The sequence below is a fragment of the Gossypium raimondii genome, chromosome 10 (assembly GCF_025698545.1).
Source record: "Gossypium raimondii isolate GPD5lz chromosome 10, ASM2569854v1, whole genome shotgun sequence".
Lineage (NCBI taxonomy): Eukaryota > Viridiplantae > Streptophyta > Magnoliopsida > Malvales > Malvaceae > Gossypium > Gossypium raimondii.
Genome location: NC_068574.1, coordinates 5,861,906 through 5,885,743, shown reverse-complemented (window position 1 = coordinate 5,885,743; position 23,838 = coordinate 5,861,906). Strand labels below are relative to the sequence as shown.

General features: G+C 35.0%; 2 protein-coding genes across 5 annotated transcripts; both read left to right on the top strand.

Moving 5' to 3' along the window:
* Positions 1-1,187: 1,187 nt before the first annotated feature.
* Positions 1,188-4,085, top strand: LOC105778468 (hypothetical protein). 4 transcript variants are annotated; one of them, XM_052621783.1, is made up of 6 exons: positions 1,188-1,487; positions 1,574-1,753; positions 1,994-2,095; positions 3,092-3,155; positions 3,242-3,305; positions 3,519-4,085. In XM_052621783.1, the coding sequence occupies exons 3-6, from the start codon at positions 2,053-2,055 to the stop codon at positions 3,642-3,644; spliced, it is 297 nt and encodes a 98-aa protein (XP_052477743.1). In that variant the 5' UTR covers positions 1,188-1,487; positions 1,574-1,753; positions 1,994-2,052; the 3' UTR covers positions 3,645-4,085. The 4 variants fall into 4 exon arrangements, 3 of the variants coding, with proteins under 3 accessions (XP_052477743.1, XP_052477742.1, XP_012457635.1); XM_052621782.1 differs by having other exon boundaries at positions 1,189-1,487; positions 3,508-4,085; XM_012602181.2 differs by having other exon boundaries at positions 1,189-1,494; positions 3,508-4,085.
* An 18,007-nt stretch (positions 4,086-22,092) lies between these two features.
* Positions 22,093-23,723, top strand: LOC105777740 (inorganic pyrophosphatase 2). The gene is made up of 4 exons (XM_012601139.2): positions 22,093-22,399; positions 22,486-22,607; positions 22,709-22,913; positions 23,174-23,723. The coding sequence occupies exons 1-4, from the start codon at positions 22,256-22,258 to the stop codon at positions 23,549-23,551; spliced, it is 849 nt and encodes a 282-aa protein (XP_012456593.1). The 5' UTR covers positions 22,093-22,255; the 3' UTR covers positions 23,552-23,723.
* The last annotated feature ends 115 nt before the right edge of the window (positions 23,724-23,838 follow it).

Here is a 23,838-nt window from a genome sequence, read left to right as displayed (position 1 = left end):
AATTTATCTGAATATCCCAATTGCAAAAGAAAGCAAATATCTTATATTTGCAATCATTAATCGAATTACGTTGGGTACTTCGTTAGGGTGGGTGAGTGGCGAGTGCTGAGGTCCAGGGTTGGGAAAACAAAATGAGTAAAGCAGGGTAGGGTTTGCGTTTGGATTTGGGTGGGGTTAGTGGATAATGATGAATAAATATATCATCATAATGTTTATTATTTTAGGATTACAGTTTTGAGTTCAGGGTTTAAGGTTTAGGTTTAAGGCTTGGGGATTGGGGTTTAAGGTTTAGAGTTTACATTTTAGTGTTAATATGAGGTTAGTGTTTACGGCTTATAAGATAATGATCAAATTTACTGTTTTAGGGCTTGATGTTTATGGTTTACGGTTTAGCGTTAATGATTTGACTGTTACAATGCATGGTTTAGAGTTTAAGGTTTAGGTGTTACCATTTTAAGGTTTTATGGATTAGGTGTTACCAATGCCCAATTTTAAAAACTTTTCCCACTTCAAGCTTGTTTTACCCGAATCACCCATTTCATTGTTTAAAAACAATAAAAAATATAAATCTAATCCTAACCATATTTTGGACTAGGTGGGTTGTATGGGTAGTGAACATTTCTAATTATCATTTAAAGAGTAAATAATATATATTTTCTAAATTTTGAAAGGTTTTATATTTTTCGTGATTTAAAATTTTAAAATGAATTTTAAAAGATTTTAAACTTTTATTTTATAATATTTATATACTTTTAAAGAAAAGACCAAATTAATAAAAATTACAAACATTAAAGACTACAAATTTATTTTATCATTTTCTAATTGCTACATTGATAATTAATTACAACCATTTAATCATTTTTTCTTATTAAAATATACGATATTTATTTTGAGAGTACTTGATTTTTTAAAAAATTCAATTTATAAAAATAATAATAAATATTTTATAAAATCACTTAACTAATAAATTTTAACAGATTTAAAATGAAATAATTTTTTATGGCGTTTTTATGAAAAATGCTGCAAAAGATAAGCAATAGAGACGTTTTTATAAAAAACGCCACAGAAAATAATTTTACTTTAAAATAATTTTTAGCAAAAAAAATATAAGATTTTTAACATAGCAAAACGGCGTCGTTTTGTACATAAGATATTCAAAATCCCGCTCACTCCCAAAAACAAAATTTTTGGTTACCCGCTAATTACTCCCTCTTCTCCTCATCTCCATCGCGCGGCCTAAATACCCCAAATTTTGTACTTAATTCTTTTTCCCTTTTAATTTCAAAATTCCATGAGTTCCTTTGCCCCCAATATCTCGAAATACCGTTCAAATCCCTAAACCTTTTCTTTTTCTCTCCATGAATTTATATATATATGCATATAACAAATGATTCATTGATTTGGGGTTTTGTTTCTTTCTGAATCAGGACAAATGGGTTTTCCGATCTATACCAAAAGACCACAGGGATTGATCTATAGAATTCCCAGTATGAGGTTTACAATTTAGTTTTTAAGCTTTGTGGGGTTCTGTTTGTTGTTTTTCTTTATTCCATTTTTGTGTGTGTTTTTGCAGAGAATGGAAGAAAATTACAGGAGGTTGAAGGAGATAAACAAGAAGGGTTCATGCTTTTTTTTTGTTGTTGATTAAGGGAACAAGGTTTTTTTATTTATTTACAGGCAGAGAATGGGTGGAGACTTGAATGAACTTAACATTAATGAACTGCAAGCCCTTGAAGCTATACGTGAGAGAAAGGTTTGAAATTATTGAAACTCTTTCTTTGTACCAAAAGGGTGTGTATATATATATATGTTGTGTGTATGTGTGCATTATTATATATATTGGGTTTTTGTTTCTTGGTTGTTAAATATGAAATTAGGCATAGGGTTCAAATTTTGGCGATGGTACTTTTAGTTGTTTGAAACTTCTTTGGTTTTACTCGACTTGCATTCTTTTTACAGTCATCAATATATTTTTTACATTTCTTCCATGCAGCATGGAGTCACAAGAAGTAATTGATGCAGAACTCTCAGCTAGTGTTCTGCAGTTGATAAATGTCACTGATAGTGGATTACACAGTCAAGTACACTGAGCATGGTAGCTCGGTTTTGATGATATTTATTTTTAATATATATATGTAGTATGATTTTAATGTTGAAATCTTCATTTTCCTTGATTTATAATTTTATAACTGTTGCCTGGACTTGTCAAAATTGATCATCTTTGTTGTCAGGAGGATTTAGGATGTATTTCTGGGATAGTGAAAACCCAAGATTTGTCTTGTGGATGATAGACAAGATCTCTAGATTGTCGGTGCCATATGGGATAAGGATAGAAAAAGTTTAACTATTTCAATGAGAGAAGAAAACAAAAGAAAAGTTCAAAGAGGGGAGATATATATGCATGATATCATCTTTGCATCCCTCTGCTATCAGAAAGATGACTAACGATGAGTAGGAGCTATTGTGTTTGAGTGTTCTAATGTGGGAGGGGAGAATGAATAAGGTTTAATGTGATACCTGGGTTATGGATTTGGTATTGAAATAATTATTCAGGGATGTAGAGTTTTTTTTTTAATCTTAATGTTTGTGAGTTTGTGTAGGAAGACCAGATTGGTAAATTACTAAAGCAATGTCTTGAAGATCAACAATTGTTAGAAGAATCTCAAAAGTTTGTTAGCAATAAAGTTCAAGTATTTTTCTAGAAACCCATGATTGTCTAACATACAATTAATTTGATTATGGGGCTGAATTAGCCTATCTACTAGCTTGTTGGATGCCAATTTCACAAGATTAGATTAAAAACTTGATCGAAGCAAAATCTGTTGTGCTTGTCTAGTCTTGCTCCTATGAGCCATGATTCATGGAGGATATGTGGTTACATCAAATGTTGCTTTCCGTGTTTAAGAAATAAATTCAGTTAGTTACAGATTATATGTTGTTCTTTAAATCTGATCAATGAAGCTAATACAAACCATGCTAAGCAGTGGAATAAATTCAGTTAGCCTTGTGCAGACCTTTTAACCTTCTTTTTTCTTTTTTACTTTGTTGTTTAATACAGTTTATAGGACTAATGGTTTTGGGTTTGATGCAGTTTTTCCACTTGCAAAGCTTATGAATGTCAGTGAAGATGAGAGTCAACTTTCTGTTATAGCTAGGTATGGCCTTTTTTACTTATAGAGATGCAAGAATTTTAGTTGTAATTCAATTGATGATTTATTGATTTTTTAAAAATATTTTGTAGGCAAGGTTCAGGCAGTGCTTGTCGGAGTTTGTTTAGTGGATTCATTAAGTGGATTATGGGAAAAGTAAGTTCTTTCTGTATGTGTTGAACGGTTCATTTCTGCATGTATTTAACAGTTCATCTTTCATCAAGAAGGGTATTACCTTTGAGTTAGTCATCTTTATTGCCGTATATGGATAAATTCGATATAGTGCAGAATATAAGTATGGATGTCAATGGTTGTTTTAGTGGTTTTTTTAAGTAAAAGCTAAGAGAATGACTTGCAGGAGAGGTGCAGAGGGATAGAGCTGCAGAGCTTTTGGGTTTGCGTGCATGCAATTTTCGGCCACGACATTCAAGCAAACTTGGAAATGAGTTTCGGGTGTTCACAAACTATGACCCTGAGGAGAGATTAGGAGGATGAGAGCAAGAATAATAGGTGCCTTTTTCTTGCCATCGTTTGCTAGGAATATTTTCTCATGCACGAGCTTCATGCAACCTAATTTTTATCCATTATCAAGGCATTTCCAACACTTACCCTTGGAAAAGTTAACTAGCTTTTCTGCTAATTTTCCCAGAGAAAACATGCAGATGAGAAAACTTCCAAGCAAGTTCATCCTCATATTATGCATTTTGGTCTACTTTTTTAAACTAGTGCAATTTTCCTCACTTGTGTAGATTTCGTAATACATAAAACTATTTAAGGTTGTTTAAAGTTGTACTGACTCATGCCTACTCATTGTCATTTTGAAATGTAATTAGGAAGTTGTTCCAAAACGCACAATATAGATGGAAGAAGACATACAAGTTTCTCATATGTATTATTTATTTTAGTTTTGATTCTAAATTTTTATTTTTACTTTAATATTTACGGCAACTTGAGTTCTAACTTTTGGATTTTAATTGTGTTATTAATTTATTATTTTAAATTCTAAAACTAAATTCATTAATTTTTATATTTAGTTTTAAAGTTAAAATTTTCATAGAAAATTTAATTTAAATAATATTTTTTTATTTATCCTTAAAAGTATATTTAAAGTTCAAATTTAGAAAATAAAACATAATATAATATTTATCATAAAAATAAATACAATTTGATTAAAATAATTTTTTTAAAGGTTATATTTTTAGCGGCGTTTTTGCGAGAAGCGTCGCTAAAGGTTTGATTTATAGCGGCGTTTGTGGGAAAAGCGCCGCTAAAGGTCTAAAGTTAGCGACGTTGTTATTAGCGGCGTTTTTCGCGGCGCTTCTCAAAGTGCCGCAAATACTTTTAGCGGCCCTTTTTAGCGCCGCTAAAAGCCTATTTTGGTGTAGTGTATATCACATACTATAATAGTAGTACATAATATATTAATTATTAATTATTATTGTTCATTATTATATTGGTTAAAATAAGTTCTTAGTCTTTATACTTGTACATTCAAAATTAATTCTCCTACTACATTATATAATTCTATATCATATATAATTATTAATAGTATATATATGCATTAAGGTTAGGTTAAATAATCGGTTGATTTGATATTTTCAATTCGGTTTTCAAAACTGTTTAAACAAAATTAATTAACTTTGCATCTATTAAATGTAAAATATATTTAAATCCAAACCCTAATCCAACACCAACTGAACACAAGCATAAGCACAATTTAAACTTTATTTAAAATCCAATTTACATAAAAATAAACCCATTTAATTAAAAATTATTAATAAAAATATTAAAATTAATAAAAAAACTAAAAGTAAATCTTAAATTTTCAAACCACAAGAAAAAGCTAAAACTAAAACTTAAATTCCAAAATCATTAAAATTAAATTTATTAGTAACTTTATAAGTATTGCATAATAAATCATATTTAATTATTTGTAGTAAATATAACACTGGTCAATATATTATGTTATTATATATTTTACATTATGATTAAATTTAAATTTTACATATATAAATAAATATTTATTTTATATATTTATTATACATAAATAATTATAGTATAAAAAATATTTTATATTCCATTAATGTTTTTAAAATTTATTTCGCTTTATAATTTCACATAAAAGTTTATTATAATTACTTTTGCTATTAATAAAATTTTAAAATGAATATGTAATACTTATGAATATATTTTCATAAAATAAATAATTATCATTTATTTTTATGTTAAAATTATATTAATTATGATTGTTCAATTATAAATTCGGGGTTGGATTGGATTTATCTCGAGTTTAGACTAAATTAGTATCGAATTTGAATTCTTATGAACTTGGGCTTTTTCAAGTTGAGATTTTGTCATGCTCGAATTTTTCGATCTCGGATCGTTACAAGCTCGAATTGACACGAACCAACTTCCGAGCTCAAACTTATTTTGTCAACTGTAGCTCCTTGTCATGTTCTTTTCCTAAATAAAGTTTTGTTTAATTAAGAAAAAGAGTTTATGACTAAGGGTGGGTTTGGATAGGCGATTGGGTGCGGTGCGGTGCAGTGCATTTAGCTTACTTTTTGTCTCACGCTACAGTATTGTTACAGTATCTAATCTCACCGCCACCGCTATTTTTACACTAACCACAGGTAAACGAGGATAAAAAGAAAGAAATTGATTTAGAAAATTAAAAAATGTAAAACTTTTATAAAAATAGAATATTCTATACCAATTGGTATTGATATATGTGAATATGATTGGTACAAAGACTAAACTAAAAGCAAATTAACATGATACTACATTATTTCGTTTTACATGCATTACATATATTGACTTCCTAATCACAGGACGACACGGAATTCAAGCATGGAATCCTAATAGTGTGATCAACAATTTATTTATTGGACATACTTTTGGCTTTACCTAACCTTTTACTTGCCCCAATTCCAAAATGCGCGTCAGAGACTGCTATCTTTATTGACGATGAGGATATCGTCGGGGACTGGACTGCCTCTTTTCCCCGCGTGGGGCTGTGGCAGCCAATCTTATTCCTCCATTAACATAATAATAACTAGATTATAAAAATTAATATAATAATCACTTTGATTAATATGATAAAGTAGAGATTAAAAATTATAATTTTTTGAATTTGTATATAATTATTTTAATTATTTTTCTATTCTTTTTATAAAAAAGTTGTTTTAAAATAATATTTATTATTTTATAAAATAAGTATTTTTGGTAATTTTATAATTGAATTTATACCGGCTTGAAGAGTGAAATTAACTCAATCAAAATCTTAACAAAGTTTTAATAAGATTTTATATTTAAAATTATCTTAAAATTTTTCTTTTAAGCATACTGTAAATTTATGTCGCTTCAAACATTTTACTTTCATTTTAAATCTTAAACCCTAAATATTAACTAATGGTGTATTTTGGATAAGGAAAGTTGGAGGAGAATTTTATTTATGTCAATGTTTTCAAAATTTTAAAAATAAATTTAATTCTTGGTGTAAAAGTTTTGGGGTGCGCATTGCATTTATTAAATATGTTGTAAGCACTTAAGACGAGAAACCAAAAAGGAGCAGAAAGCCATGCGATGTCCTTGACAGCCAAGCAAGGCTACGACATTATGATGAGCAGGTAGGCCACGTCATGACTAGGCAAAATTTCTGCTCAAATATAACCACGTTTTTTACTCTCAACAAGACTTCTTCTCCTAGTCAAACTCTATTTCCTACAAGGTTATTTTAGTCATATTGGACCCACATCCCAAGCCTATTTAAAGGGCCTTTGGAACCCTATTTAAAAACATTAGATTCAAAGAATCAAATTTGCGTTAAATATCTATTGTATGGGATTTGTTAAAGAGCTTTTGAAAGAGATTTTGTATTTGGGATATTTGAGTTTCTTTCAGGATTTGCTCTTTGTATTCGGGTTTTGGATACTCTCTATTGTACTATTTGTTTGCTTCCGCAGATTGATTCGTTCAAGATGGTTGATTCGTTCAGGATGGCAACAATGAGATTCTATAACCTCCCCAACTCGACCTAGATGTTAGACCCGAGTTCGAAAGATTACATTAGCCACCAAAATAACCTAGTAAACTAATGGTGTTTCATAGAACAATTATTTTAAAATATTTGTTTATCTTTGGAAGAATCTTAGTTAATTACCAATTTATTTACAACTCAAAGTTCTTGATTATAATTTAGTAGCGGAAAAGTGATATCTATTTATGTTTTTGATAAAAACTGAGTTTCATACATAACTAATAAATAATTGTAATTAGATATCCTAAAATCAAATTAAATGTCATGCAAGCTATAAATAAATAAACAACAAACCCAATTTCCCATGCCATAGTTCAAAATAATAAAGTTTCTAAAAGATAAAATATCGAATAATATATCTAAAATATTTTAACAAAATCGAGCTGAGACTTTACGAATGTCGCATTTGTGTCCTAACCTATTGGGTTATCTGTATGGATGAAAATTAAAAGAAGAGTAAGCTATGACATCCAATGTGAGTTCAATCATAAGAAAATCAGTGCAAACGATTTAAGCATACTGAAGTATGTCACACAGAAATAATTTACAGAACCAATATCTACATATCGATGTTTCAGATCATTCAAAATTCATGTATGTATATGTCATATAAAAAATTCTAATTTTGTATGCACATGTTTTTATGGATTCCTTACAATTTCGATTTTAACAGAAACGATCCTACCTCACCGCTACACACCATAATGGGAGTTCCCCTGAACTCCACCCACCAACACACTGGATTGTGGCTTAGCCACTAATGGTTTGCAGATAAACTGCTAATGGTTGTGAGCACACAACAAAAATTCCGCAGATGGAATATACCTCTAGCTATGGGTACACAACAAAATCTTACAGATGAAATCTGCCTTTGACTGTGGATTACACAACATTTAACCAGTAAATGGAATCTGCCTTTGGTTGCGGATACACAACAAATAACACGCAGATGGAACTGCCTCTGGCAGTGAGTACATAACAATTTTTTGTAAATAAACTGCCAATACTTCCTTCGTACATATTGTCCCACCCCATGCAATGCAATATGTTTTGCTCAAAATAGATCAATACGGTAGCATTTAATATGCTTTTATCAGAACATTACGGTGGCAATCAATATGCTTATAACAGTTCGATATAATAAAAAAATAGTGTGCTTATAACAAATCAATTTAGTAACAAAAACATGCTTATTATATGTTCGGTTTAACGATAACATAAGGAATGATGAATGTACAATTTCAAATGTAGATACAATAAACATATGTATTAATCACAATTCAAGAAAATATATATAATATTAATTCAGTCAATCAGATAATGGATTCTAACATTAATCATATGATCAGGGACTTAATTGAATAAATTAAAACAAAAAGTAGTTCGGTAACCATTCAGGGATTAAACTGAACAAATCATAAAATTCTAGGAAAAATTGTAAAATCTGAAAAATAGGGGCACATGGTTGTGTGGCCAGGCCGAGTAACAGACTGTGCCTATGTGGAAATTACAAAATTAAGTACAAGGTAGACATGGTCCTGTGGCAGGCCGTGTGGAAGGGTCTTAGCCGTGTAAGATTCAAACTATCCTAGGGTTTCAAAGACATATGGTCATGTGAAGGGCTGTGTGGTCTACACGTGTGGCCCACATGCCCGTGTGGCCCTATTTTTAGACACGATTTGCTCTGATTCACTTTTAAAAGAACACACACCTTTCACCGGAAGCCCGAATGTCATCCTTCACGTTTCAGTTTGATTCGATAAACCTAAAATGGGTTCTTTAAACGACATTTATACACGGGTTAACATTTGTTTTCAAGATTTATTAAGATTACCGAGAATTTTGGCAAAATTCATAAAAGATTCGTAAAAGATTCATTAATTTAAACGAAAGATTGGCATCAGATGTAAATAATACAAGAATTCAGGTTTAATTATTGAGATTGAATTGTATTTACTGATTTTTGGCAAAGATCAGAATTCTATTGATGATAACTCTAAAATCGATGGACAAAATGATCGAATGGATGATATTTTAATCCAGAATAGCAAAATATTCAGCAGCAAAGTGCGTAAATTTTGATGTAAAAGAGAGGAAAGAAAAGATAAGATAAGATAAGATAAAAGAAATAGAGAAAAGAAAGAAAGTCCTATTTTGATTTGAAGAGAAAACAAAATCCTAGTTTAATTGGGGAAAGTTTGATTAAATATCTAGGGTTTGGGAACCCTAGGGCGGCAAAAGTAATTTTTCCAAAGTTTTAGGCTGAAATTTAAAAAAAATTAAGAGAAAAATAAAATGGACGATTTTGAGGATATGGTTGCTTGAACTTGCGTATGAAAAGGAAAGGATAAAGTCTAGGTCAAGGTCGAAATCTAGGAATCGTGACAAAATATGCAACTACTGTAAAAAGCTGAGTCACATAAAAGCAAAATGTTATAGTTTGAAAAATAAAAATAGAAGGGCTACTGAGAGAGACGAGGATGAAGAACAGAATGCTGAGGTAGCCAATGCTACTATGGCTATAGAAAAGGGTGATGATTTCTTATTGGTGTCAACAAGCGAAAGCTCTAAACTTACGTTCGAATGGATCTTAGATTTGGGGTGTTCTTTTCACATATGTCCCAATAAGAACTGATTCTCCACATACAATCTAGTTGAAGGTGGAGTTGTGCATATGGGGAATGACTCATCTTGTAAGGTAATTGATATTGGTACCGTTCAAACTAATATGCACGATAAGATAATCAGGACACTATCAGATGTCGAGCATGTTCCTGATTTAAAGAGAAATCTCATCTCCTTGGAGATTTGGACTCGAAAGATTATAGAATCAACATCGAGTCAAATGATATTAAGGTACCTCATGGTGCTCTCATTTTGATGAGAGGTTGAAAAAATGACAGTCTTTATGTTCTATAAGGATCAATGGTAAGGATAAAATCGCAAGTTCCTTGTTGGTTAAAGAGTTAGATTCAACTTAGTTGAGGCATAAACAACTTGGTCATACAAACGAAAAAGGTATGACTATTTTGGACAAGAGAAGTTCTTTTTCGTATGCAGAAGTTAGAAAAACAGAACACTGCATTCATAAGAAGAAAAATCAAGTCAATTTTGATTTGGCAGTTCATAAGAAAAAGGCTAGAAGCCTTTCGGTTTCAAAGTTCAAGTAGAGCTTAAACTCAGTTAGAATCTTACAAAGTTCGAGATAGGTCCGTGGTGGGCTTTGGAAAATGAAGTATGATAAATATAAGTCAATGTGGAGATTTGTGAGATGTACCTTGTATTTATCGGATACGTTGCAAGCACTTAAGATGAGAATCAATGAGAAACTAAAAAGGAGCAGAAAGTCATGCGACATCGGGATGACACGACGTCCTTGGCAGCCAATCAAGGCTGTGACATCGTGACGAGCAAGTAGGCCACATCATGACGATGCGATGTTTTCTGTTCAAATATAAACACTTTTTTTACTCTCAACAGGACTTCTTCTCCTAGTCGAACTCTATTTCCTATAGGGCTATTTTAGTCATATTGGACCCACGTCCTAAGTCTATTTAAAGGGCCTTTGGAACACTGTTAAATAATTGTAACGCCCCAAAAATTTAATTTTTTTAATTTTTGCATGATATGGCACAAGTTACTTGTTTGCCTTAATGGCTAAGTGATTAGGGTGTGTATAGGAGTGTTTGAGACGCCTGGGTTAAAGTCTTGGCTTTTGCAAAATTTTTTAGTTTTGCTCTTAAATGAATTCAGACACTGGCATATAGGCTTTATTAATAATAGTGCTTATTTTATGACACACGAAGAGCTTATTGGTCTAGTGGTAAGTAGCTTGTGAAGTATCCTTGAGGTCTGAGGTTCGAGTCCGGTGCTGCACTATAGAGTGTTTATTTTTATCACATGTGCTGTGAGGTGGTGAAGTATGACTGAAATGCTGTGGAATTTGAATGGGGGAGTAAATCATAGAGAGAATAGTGGGATTGTGATGTGGTGGAGTGATTTTAGGAGAAAATCGTGGAAGTTGAGGTGATGAGTAGGGTTTGTGTCGAATTTGGTCACTAGGCACTAAGGTAACTGATTTTAGAGTTTTTGGGTTGTTTTCTCTCTGAATGTTTCAGTTTTAGTCAGCATTCTTTTCACTTTTTTTTACTTTTGGTGCCGAATTTTTGCTAAGACTCCGAGTACCTCTTGGGTTTGTTCTTTTTCTTTTTCTGCTCTTCCATTTAATTCCCTTTTTATTTTGGTCGAATAGCTCTTTGGTTCTCTTCTCCACCGAATCCTCTTTTCTCTTCCCCTATTCTCTTTGTTGTTTCTTTTCTCTCCTCTACTTTCCCAAAATTGACCGAATAGTGTTGAGTAGTTTTGTGTTGCATCTTTCTTCTGATTTACTCTTCTTCTTCTACCCCTTTTTAGTCAACTGTTTGTCGAATATTTCTTTTCTCTCCCTATTTATCTCTTCAATTTTGTTTTCGGCTTAACAACTATTCTCTGACGATTCGAATTCCTTGAGGAGTGAAGGAGTATCAAGTGATATTAAAGTCGTTGAAACCTTTCTCTCATCACTCGATAAAAGGTAAGTATGTAGGCTAACATTCTAAAGTGTAGGTCGAGTGTTTTCTGTGGTTCCGTAAGTTATCATGTGTGGATTTAAACCACATGAATAAATAATCCTGTTTAATAAAATTCATTTATAATGCAGATAATTGTCAAAGAGATTGTAGTCAACCTTCGTCAGTGGTATAAATGGGTTGAGCCACATTAGACAATCGAGGCAAGTGTTAATTTTAGTTTTGGTTAAGGGTGTAAAAGGGGGAGATTAACCCTATTGTTCAGTGACTAATGAAAGCCTTGTATGAATGTAGGCTTTGGTTCTCGTGGATCTTAGTGCGTTTTCACAATCAGGTGTGTAAACACCCCACTGTAACTGTAATACAGTAAAAGCCGAAAAGTTAAAAATACGGCGTTTGAGACCATACAGGTGTGCGATCGCTCGTATGGTAAGCCAAACCCGCTAATCATGGGCGATAGACTGTAGAGGCCTCCATGGGCATTTTCATAGTTTTAAGCCGTAATGGGCCACGTTGGGCCGTAATGGACTGTATAGACTCAATAGGCTCGTGGGCCCTAAACGGATGAAATCTACGATTTGTGGTAAATATCGGATTGGATTATATAGATCCCATAGCCGTGGTAAAATCTGGGCTGAACGGGCCGCACAAGCGTGTGGGCCCACTTAGGCCGAATCATGCGCCTTGGGCCCAATTACACTGTTATGACTATTTAGGTTACGTGAGTCGTTCGAGGTGACTGCAGACCTTTCAAGAGGTTGATATCTGCACCAAGACCTCAAAATAGGTAAAATAACCAAAATACCCCTAAAGAGTGAAATGACTGTTTTACCCCTAATAGATAGAAATAACCATTATACCTTTAGAGGTAGGTTGACTGACGTGTTCACGATTTGTATATGACTGTTACTGAGTATGAAATTCTGCATACACGTATTATTTATGACATGACATACTGCATAGGGTTGGGAAACTGTTATGGAGAAAGTATACTGTTACTAGCAGCTTTGCTGCGATACTATTACTGACAGTTTTACTGCAATATTGGTGTGTTGGCTGGGTGGTTCGATTTTATCCTCACGTGGTGTGTTGGTGGTACGGAGAGGTGTGTTGGCTGGATTGGGATGGGTTACATTATTACCTTTGTCTTTATTCTTGAATAGGGCTCACGCACGGTATTCTTGCATGTTGTATCTTGATTGGTGATAAAGGATTACACACTGAGTTTTCGTAAACTCACTCTTTCTTTTTAACTATACAGGTAATCCTCAGCCATAGACAATTTGGCGCTGCGAGGGACTCGGAGGTGGCCACACAACTACAACTATTTTACACTTACTTTTATTTAAATTTAAAGTTTTTGTTAGGTTTTGTTTATGTAATAAGGCCATTTATGTTTGTTTAAATTTTTAATTGGCCTTTTGCTTACTTATTTTAAACTGATAGTTTAGGAGGTGACGAATTTTCAAAATAATTACTGTTTTCAAAGACACAAAATTTAAACATTAAAGTTTTCAAAAGCTTCCTTAATTTTAGATCAACCTATTATAACAATAGCAGATAACAAGGGAAACATTTTGATTAGTTGATTCGTTAAATAATAACAAAGGGGCTTTTAAACTTAGAAACGAAATTATTACCAATAAGTCTAATTTTCGAAAGACACTTCAATGTGACACGTCAGATTCAACCATAATGTCTAGGCCGGGTTTGGGGTGTTACATTTAGTGGTATCAGAACTTAGTTGTAAAACTCGGCTGTGGAATTGGTTTTGAAAATATTCAGAATTTCTAGAAAATTATTCTTGAAGTGTTTTGGAAGGTTTACAAGTGTGGCACACTGAGTCTCCAACGCCGAATCAATAAGTTTTCTTTATAATATAGACTGTTTGAACTGAAATAAATTGAGAGACTAATATAGATAGTAGGACTGTACTGAAACTCTTAAGTGAGAGTAAACTGAAACTATAGGGAGACCTGGATTTGCGAAAACAAAACTCTGATTATTGCTTTTCATAAGACATCTGTTAATAATTACTGGAATTACAAACTAATTCATAAAAATTTGTAAACAGATAACACGTTACTTGATATGAGAACTAGAGGTACTCGCAGAAGGGGTACACGAGGCCGCGGTAGAGGTCGAGGAAGTGCTAGGGCTGGGTCTTTGGCATCAGGCCACATGCCTAATGTTGAGGCTAAGGAGGCACCAGCTTCACCGGTGACTGAGACGGGATCATAAGATCGAGCGGTTGGGGATGATGCACTATCACAAGCTATGCTCCGTATTTTGAAAAGGGTCACAATGACCAGTACCGGTGCTGTGGGCTGTGGGTCGATTTCAGAATGACTTCGGTCGAATGGAGTGGAAATATTCAAGGGTATTTCTAGAGTTGCCCCTAATGTGGCTGAATACTGGTTGGAAGCCACAGAGAGAATAATGGACGATCTCGACTGTACTTCTGAGTAAAAACTAAAAGGTGCAGTGTCTTTACTGTGAAATGAGGCCTATCAGTGGTGGCTTACCGTGAGAGAGGGTACTCAAGTAGACCGGTTAACATGGGATTTCTTTAAGTCGGTATTCTAAAGAAAGTATATGGGCGTAAGTTATGTGGATGCCCGAAGAAGGGAATTTCTAAGCTTGACCCAAGGGAATAAAATTGTAGCAGAATATGAGGCAGAGTTCCTGCGACTTAGTCACTATGCTCATGGGATAGTGGCGACTGAATATGAACACTGTGTGCGATTCGAGGACAGCCTCCAAGATGAGTTACAGAGGGAGCGAGATTTCGCTGCCCTAGTAGAAAAGGCGAAAATCGCTGAGGACGTGGAACGCTTTGAGCGCCAGAACCGTGAGAAGGATAAGGGCAGATATAAGAGGGATTCAGAGCCCTCGAGTTCTTTTAGAAGGCCTAAAAAGAAGGCTATGTTTGATGGGCCAGTCCGAGCTGGGGTTCCTATTGCAAGACCACAGCCTTATGTTGATTGTGAGAGGCATCCACTGGGTGAGTGTTGGAAGAAGATTGGGGCATGTTTCAGATATGGATCTATGGAACATCAAGTCAAAAATTATCCTTAGAGGCCTGTTCAGATGTAAGTTGTAAGTCAGGGTTATGTTCAGCCAGCGAGAGGTGGTCAGCAGCTACCGAGAGGCCGTGGGCAGGCCAAAGGTGGAAATGGTGTGGGACGAGGTCATGGAGTGCCAGACAAAGGTGCTGGTAACATTTAGGTGAGACAACCAGTACTGGTCTATGCTGCTTATCCCTGAGAGGATGGTGTCGCTCCAGATGTTATAACTGGTACATTCCTAATTCATAATGTACCTTACACTACTCTGATTGATATAGGGTTTACGTATTCATACATTACATGCACTATGTCTGGCACCTTGGGTATCATGTCTGAGAGTACTGGTAATGAGATGACTGTGTTAAGTCCACTGGGACAGTCAAGAAAGGTAGATAAGTTGTTCAGAGATGTGTCCCTAAAGGTTCAAGGAGTTATATTTTCAGCGGATTTGATGGAGCTACCGTTTGGTGAATTCGACCTAATCTTGGGGATGGATTGGCTCGTAAAACACCGTGCAAGTTTGTATTGTGCTGCTAAGCGTATAGTGTTGAAGACTACTGAGGATGAGGAGGTGGCTGTGATTGGGGAGCGAAGAGACTTTCTGTCTAATGTGATCTTTACATTATGGGCTGAAAAACTAGTTCACAAGGGTTGTGAGGCGTTTCTAGCCTATATTGGTGTATCTGATTCTGAGGGTCATTCCGTTGGAGATATCAGAACAGTTAAGAATTTTTCTAATGTATTTTCTGATGAGCTCCCTAGGTTGCCTCCAAGCCGTGAAGTTGAATAGGGTATTGAGCTCCTGCCTGGAGCAGCTCCAGTGTCTATCGCTCCTTATAAGATGGCACTGAATGAGTTAGTGGAGTTAAAAGCTCAAATCTAAGAACTGTTAAATCGAAGATTCATTCGACCTAGCGTGTCTCTATGGGGAGCACTAGTGTTGTTCGTAAAGAAGAATGATGGGTCCATACGCATGTGCATCGACTATCGACAATTGAATAAACTGACTATCAAGAATAATTATCCTTTGTTGAGGATAGATGATTTATTTGATCAACTGCGATGAGCTTTGATTTTTTCCAAAATAGATCTTCATTCTAGGTACCATCAGCTGAGAGTTAAGGAGGCTGACATGTATAAGACTGCGTTGAAGACTCGTTATAGTCATTACGAGTTCCTAGTGATGCCGTTTGGGCTGACGAATGCATCAGTTGCCTTCATGAACCTGATGAACCGAGTATTCTAGCCCTACCTAGATCGATTCGTGGTGGTATTTATAGACGATATCTTGGTGTATTTGAGAATCGAGGATGAACATGATGCACATCTTTGAATTATTCTGCAGATTTTAAGGGAGAAACAACTATACGCTAAGTTCAGCAAGTGTGAGTTCTAGCTGCGAGAAGTGACATTTCTAGGTCATGTGGTATCTGCCGAGGGGATTAGGGTAGATCCTCGAAAAAATAAAGTTGTACTGGATTGGAAACCATCTAAGATCGTATCTGAGATTTGAAGCTGTTTGGGTCCGCAGGTATTACGACGCGTTTTTTGAGGGTTTTCCTTGATTCTTTGCACATCGACTAAGTTCTTTGCGTAAAGGGGTACCGTTTAACTGGATTGATAAGCAGTAAGAAAGTTTTGAGAAATTGAAGAAAGTTCTAACCGAGGCCTCTGTCTTGATACAGCCAGAGTCTGAGAAGGAATTAATTGTCTATAGTGATGCATCACACGTTGGTTTGGTTTGTGTGCTGATGTAGAAGGGTAAGGTGGTTGCTTATACGTCTCGTCAACTTAAGTCTCACGAGGTAAATTACCCTACTCGTGACTTGGAGTTAGCCGCGGTGGTATTTGCACTGAAAATTTAGAGGTACTATTTATACGGTGAAAAGTGTACTATCTACACAGATCACAAGAGCCTTAAGTACCTCATCACTCAGAAGGAGCTGAATCTTAGGTAGCGAAGATGGATAGAGCTGCTTAAGGATTATGATTGCTCAATTGAGTACCACCCTGGTAAGGCTAATGTGGTATCTAACGCACTAAGCCGCAGGGCTGTATCTGATTTGAGAGCAATGTTTGCTTGTCTCAGCTTGTTTGATGATGATAGCTTGTTGGCTGAGCTGCAAGTTAGACCGACGTGGACTAAATAGATTAAGGGTAAACAATTGTTGGATGAGTCACTGGTTCCTCGTTTCTGACAGGTTGAGCATGGGGAAACTTTAGATTTTTGGCTGAATAGTGAATGAGTACTGTGTTTCCGTGGAAGAGTCTGTGTATCGAGGGATTCTGATCTGAGGCAGTCTATATTGCAGGACACGCATAGTAGTCTATAAGCTATGCATCCTGGCAGAAACAAGTTATATTGAGATCTTCGTAAGCTGTACTGGTGGCCAAGACTAAAACGCAAAGTTACTAATTTTGTGAGTAAGTGTTTGACGTGCCAGCAAGTTAAGGCTGAGCATCAGCCGCCTTCAGTGTTATTGCAGCCAGTTAAGATTCGACTTTGGAAGTGGGAGAGGGTAACCATGGATTTTGTGAGTGGGCTACCCTTAACGCCTACTAAGAAGGATTCGGTATGGGTTATTGTAGACCGATTGGCTAAATCTGCCCATTTTATACCAGTCCGTTCTAATTACTCATTGCAAAAGCTGACAGTGTTGTATGTGGCAGAGATTGGGAGACTGCATGGGGTACCGATTTCCATCATATTTGACAGAAACCCCTGATTCACATCTCGGTTCTAGAAGAAATTACACGAGGCTTTAGGTACTAGGCTATACTTCAGTACTGTGTTCCATCCTCAGACAGATGGTCAGTCAGAGAAGGTGATTCAGATGCTGGAAGACATGTTAAGAAGTTGTGTAATAGATTTCCGAGGTAGCTGGGAAGACTATTTACCGTTAGCAGAGTTCGTGTATAATAATAGCTACTAGTCCAGTATTCAAATGGCGCTGTACGAGACGTTATATGGTCGTAGGTGTCGTACTCCTACCTGTTAGACTGAGTTGGGCAAGCGGCGAGTTCTGGGGCCAGAGTTAGTTTTTGATACTGAAGAGAAGGTAAAACTGATTCGAGACTGGTTGAAGGAAGCATCTAATAGGCAGAAGTCTTACGCGGATCTTAAACACTGAGAGATTGAGTATTCTGTGGGGGACTTCGTATTTTTCAAGGTCTCCCCATAAAAGAGTTATTGAGGTTTGGGCAAAAGGGTAAGCTTAGCCCTAGGTTCATCGGGCCTTACCGTATACTAAAACGTGTGGGACCAGTCGCATATCAACTTGAGTTACTTTCAGAATTAGACCGGATTCACGATGTGTTCCATATCTCCATACTTAGGCGTTATCGCACTGATCCCACACATATAGTACCCGTTGAGAAGATCGATGTTAGGCCAGATCTGACCTTCGAGGAGGAGCTAGTGCAGATATTGTACCGTAGGGTTAAGGTACTGAGGAAGAAATCTATTCATCTAGTCAAAGTACTTTGGAGTAATCACAGTTCAGAAGAAGCCACGTGGGAGTTTGAGGAGATGATGCGTCAACAATACCTTCAGCTATTCTGACCAGGTAAATTTCGAGGCTGGAATTTCGTTAAGGGAAGTAGAGTTGTAACGCCCCAAAAATTTAAGTCTTTAATTTTTACATGATATGGCACAAATTGCTTGTTTGGCTTAATGGCTAAGTGATTAGGGTGTGTATGGGAGTGTTTGAGAAGCTTGAGTTCAAGTTTTGGCTTTTGCAGAATTTTTTAGTTTTGCTCTTAAATGAATCCGGACACTAGCATACAGGCTTTATTAATAATAGTGCTTGTTTTATGACACACAAAGAGCCTATTAGTCCAGTGGTAGGTGGCGTGTAAAGTATTTTTGAGGTCTGAGGTTCGAATCTGGTGCTGCACTATGGAGTGTTTATTTTTATCACCTGTGCTGTGAGGTGGTGGAGTTTGACTGAAATGCTGTGGAATTTGAATGGGGGAGTGAATCATAGAGAGAATACACTGTGATGTGGTAGAGTGATTTTAGGAGAAAATCGTGGAAGTTGAGGTGATGAGTAGTGTTTGTGTCAAATTTGGTCACTAGGCACTAAGGTAACTGATTTTGGGGTTTTTAGGTTGTTTTCTCTCTGAATGTTTCGGTTTTAGTCAGCATTCTTTTCACTTTTTTTACTTTTGGTGCCGAATTTTTGCTAAGACTCCGAGTACCTCTTGGGTTTGTTCTTTTTCTTTTTCTGCTCTTCCATTTAATTCCCTTTTTATTTTGGCCGAATAGCTCTTTGGTTCTCTTCTCCACTGAATCCTCTTTGCTCTTCCCCTATTATCTTTGTTGTTTCTTTTCTCTCCTCTACTTTCCCAAAACTTGACAGAATAGTGTTGAGTAGTTTTGTGTTGCATCTTTCTTCTGATTTGCTCTTCTTCTTCCACCCCTTTTTGGTCAACTGTTTGTCGAATATTGCTTTTCTCTCCCTTTTTATCTCTTCAATTTTGTTTTCGGCTTGACAACTATTCTTTGACGATTCGAATTCCTTGAGGAGTGAAGGAGTATCAAGTGATATTAAAGTCGTTGAAACCTTTCTCTCATCACTCGATCAAAAAAAAGTATGTAGGCTAACATTCTAAAGAGTAGGTCGAGTGCTTTCTGTGGTTCCGTAAGTTATCATATGTGGATTTAAACCATATGAATAAACAATCTTGTTTAATAAAATTTGTTTGTAATTCAAATATCCGTCAAAGAGATTGTAGTCAACCTTTGTCAGTGGTATAAGTGGGTTGAGCCACATTTGACAATCGAGGCAAGTGTTAATTTTAGTTTTGGTTAAGGGTGTAAAAGGGGGAGATTAACCCTATTGTTCAGTGACTAATGGAAAGCTTTGTATGAATGTAGGCTTTGGTGCTCGTGGATCTCAGTGCGTTTTCACAATCAAGTGTGTAAACACCCCACTGTAACTGTAATACGGTAAAAGTCGAAAAGCTGAAAATACGACGTTTGAAACCACACAGGCGTGCGATCGTTTATGTGGTAAGCCAAACTTGCAAATCATGGGTGATAGACTGTAAACACCTTTATGGGCATTTTCATGGGCTTAGGCCGTAATGGGCCACGTTGGGCCAAAATGGGCCGTGTGGACTCAATGAGCTTGTGGGCCCCACACAGATGAAATCCATGATTTGTGGAAAATACTGGATTGGGCTATGTAGATCCCATAGTTGTGGCAAAATCTGGGTTGAACGTGCCGCACGAGCGTGTGGGCCAACTTAGGGCCGAATCATGTGCTTTGGACCCATTTACACTGTTATGACCATTTAAGTTACCTGAGTCGCTCGAGGCGATTGCGGACCTTTCGAAAGGTCGATATCTGCACTGAGATCCCAAAATAGGTAAAATAACCAAAATACCCCTAAAGAGTAAAATGACTATTTTACCCCTAATAAATGGAAATGACCATTATACCCCTAGAGGTAGGTTGACTGATGTGTTCATGATTTGTATATGACTGTTACTGAGTATGACATTCTGCATACACGTATGATTTATGACATGACATACTGCATGGGTTTGGGATACTGTTATGGAGGAAGTATACTACTACTGCAGCTTTGCTGCGATACTATTACTGGCAGTTTTGCTGCGATATTGGTGTGTTGGCTGGGTGGGTCGATTTTATCCCCATGTGGTGTGTTGGTGGTACGGAGAGGTGTGTTGGTTGGATTGGGATGAGTTGCATTATTGTCTTTGTCTTCATTCTTGAATAGGCTCAAGCACGCATTTATCGCATGTTGTATCTTGATTGGTGATAGGGATTACACTGAGTTTTCGTAAACTCACCCTTTCTTTTTAACTGTACAGATAATCTTCAGCCATAGACGATTTGGCACTGCGAGGGACTCGGAGGTGGCTACACAGTCGTAGCTGTTCTACACTTGCTTTTATTTAAATTTAAAGTTTGTGTTAGGTTTTGTTTATGTAATAAGGCCATTTATGTTTGTTTAAATTTTTAATTGGGCTTTTGCTTACTTATTTTAAACTGCTAGTTTAGGAGGAGATGAATTTTCAAAATAATTATTGTTTTCAAAGACACGAAATTTAAATATTAGAGTTTTCAAAAGCTTCCGCGATTTTAGATCAACTTATTATAACAATAGCAGATAACAAGACAAACGTTTTGATTAGTTGATTCGTTAAATAATAACAAAGAGGTTTTTAAACTTAGAAACGAAATTATTACCAATAAGTCTAGTTTTCGAAAGACACTTCAATGTGACACGGCAGATTCGACCATAACGTCTAGGCCGGGTTCGGGGTGTTACAATAGTTTTTGGGGAGAGTTTTTTAGAGAGCTTTTGTATTTTGGATATCTGGGTTTCTTTCAGGATTTGCTATTTGTACTTGGGTTTTAGATACTCTCCATCGTTGTACACTTCATTTATTGTTTAGTGAAAAGTCGAAGTCTCCTTTACCTGTAGTTTTTTATCCCTTAATGAGGGTTTTCCATATAAGTACTTGTATTCTTTCTTCTTTTACTTTTACTATCTCGTTGTTCATATGTGTCAATCCCCAACAAAAATAATAAATAAATTGAAAATTTAAAAGAATTTAAAGAAAGATTTAAGTTGCTCAATTTCATATTTCAAATCCACCAGAATAAATTTTCAAAAGTACTCATTATTTTATTTTTAATACACATGATCTCACAACAAAATAAATTTTAAACTTCAAAAAGAACATTTTACTTAATTTTAATATAGATTTTAAAAAGTATTTTATTAAAAATATTTATAAAATTTTACAAGTCTAACAATATCCATATAGAATATTTTCACTAAATTATTTATTTTAATATCATTATTTTTCTTTTATAATTATTTTTAATTCATAAAATTCCAATAATCCAAGTTCTCTTAACACAATTATTTATTCAAATCAAACAATTATAATTACTAATTTTATTTTGAGAGTTCCAAAATACTAACATTTTAAAATATTAAAAATTTGAAAATAAAATTATAAAATATAGATTAAAGTTAAGTAAAAATGTTTATAAAACTCTTAACTCTAAAGATTCTAAAATTTTAAAACTTATGGTATTGATATCAATATTTAAAATCTTTTAAAAATATAAAATATTTTTATTTAACAGAGACGTAAAAACTAAAAACTAATATAATTTATAATCCACTCCTTATATAATTAGGAAAACGAGTTTAATTTATAATCTACTCCTTATATAATTAGGAAAAGGATTTTCTAGTAAAATTATACTTGTTCTCAGAAGCCCATCATTCCCTATAAACACCCTCTTCGTTCTAAGCCCCATCACCCTGAAAAAGAATAGCGTAAACCTCAGTCTAATTACCTTCCTTCTCTTTCCCACTATATTTTTTCTACCGTGTTTCGTCGTCTCTCTGATAGCTTTTTCTTTCGATTCACCTTCTAAAATGGCTGCTTCAGACGTCGTTGTGGTTATGGATTTCGATAAAACGATTATCGATTGTGATAGCGATAACTGGGTGGTGGATGAGTTGGGTGCTACCGAGTTGTTCAACCAGCTCTTACCTACTATGCCTTGGAACTCTCTTATGGTAATCTCTTTTTTTTCTTTTGTTTAGGTTTTTTTTTCTTTCTGAATTTGGGTTTAGTATTTCTTTTTACAAAATATATATTTCAGGATCGAATGATGAAAGAACTTCATTCACAAGGAACCAAAATCGAAGACATTGTAGCTGTTTTGAAAAGAACTCCAATTCATTCCCGAATCATCCAAGCCATTAAATCTGCTTATGCTTTAGGGTATGTAATATTTCTCACTTGGTTTTATTTAATTCTTTTTATTGGTTTTTTCGTTAGAAAAATACTTAAAAGTTTTGGTGTGCAATGGCATTATTTTGCAGATGTGATTTGAAGATTGTTAGCGACGCGAATGTGTTTTTCATCGACACAATCTTAAAGCATCATGGTTTGAAAGAATGCTTTTCAGAAATTAATACAAACCCAAGCTTTGTTGATGAAGAAGGCAGGTTAAGGATTTTCCCTTACCATGATTTCACTGAACATCCCCATGGATGTCCTCATCCGTGCCCTCCAAACATGTGCAAGGTACCCATACCCTCTAATCGTTTTCTTTAATAATTTTAAAAGCTCCCAACATGTTTTTGGACATAAGCAAATGCATCATTTAAATAGATTGTCACCCACCCACATTTTTATAGTATTTTAATAAGAATTATGACAAATCACATAACTTGTGGGAAAATGTACGTGTAATCAGATACAAAGCATGATTAGCTGTTAGGTACGTGGAGCTTTGTCATCTTTCATGTTATCTAATTGACTATGTTATGATTCCTTTTGAATAGGGTATCGTGATTGAAAGGATCCAAGCATCTTTATCCGCCATGGAGGAGAAGAAAACAATCATCTACATGGGGGATGGACTGGGTGATTTCTGCCCCAGTTTGAAGCTTGGAGATGGAGACTATATGTTGCCAAGGAAAGATTTCCCAGTTTGGGACTTGGTTTGCAAAAACAGGAGCCTAATAAAAGCTGAAGTTTGCGAATGGAGCAATGGGGAGGAGTTTGAGCATGCTTTACTCCACTTCATCACCAAGATTACCATTGACAAAAGCAACACTAATGGCAACAATGCTGCTCAGCTATATTCAGATTGCAAAGTACAGACAATGCCAGGCTCTTCCCATCAAGCCTTTTCCCAAACCCTTTATGTTCCTCATTAGAATACAAAACTTGCTGAGGTTAAAAATAAAACATAGCTGATGCCCTTGGTCTTGCTATTCTTTTATTGAAATAACATTTGTATAATTGTATTAGTTTCAAAATGTACGAGAATCATATTTAACTTGAATTAATTTCTAGAATTAATTTCTAAAGTATAATAATAGTATATTATCTTTCTTTACACTATGAAACTCTCAACATGATGTGGAAATATGGTTTGTAACTCAAAAGCCGAAATGGGTGGAAAATGGTCATTAATTCATCATAATGTTTTCATACCAAACAA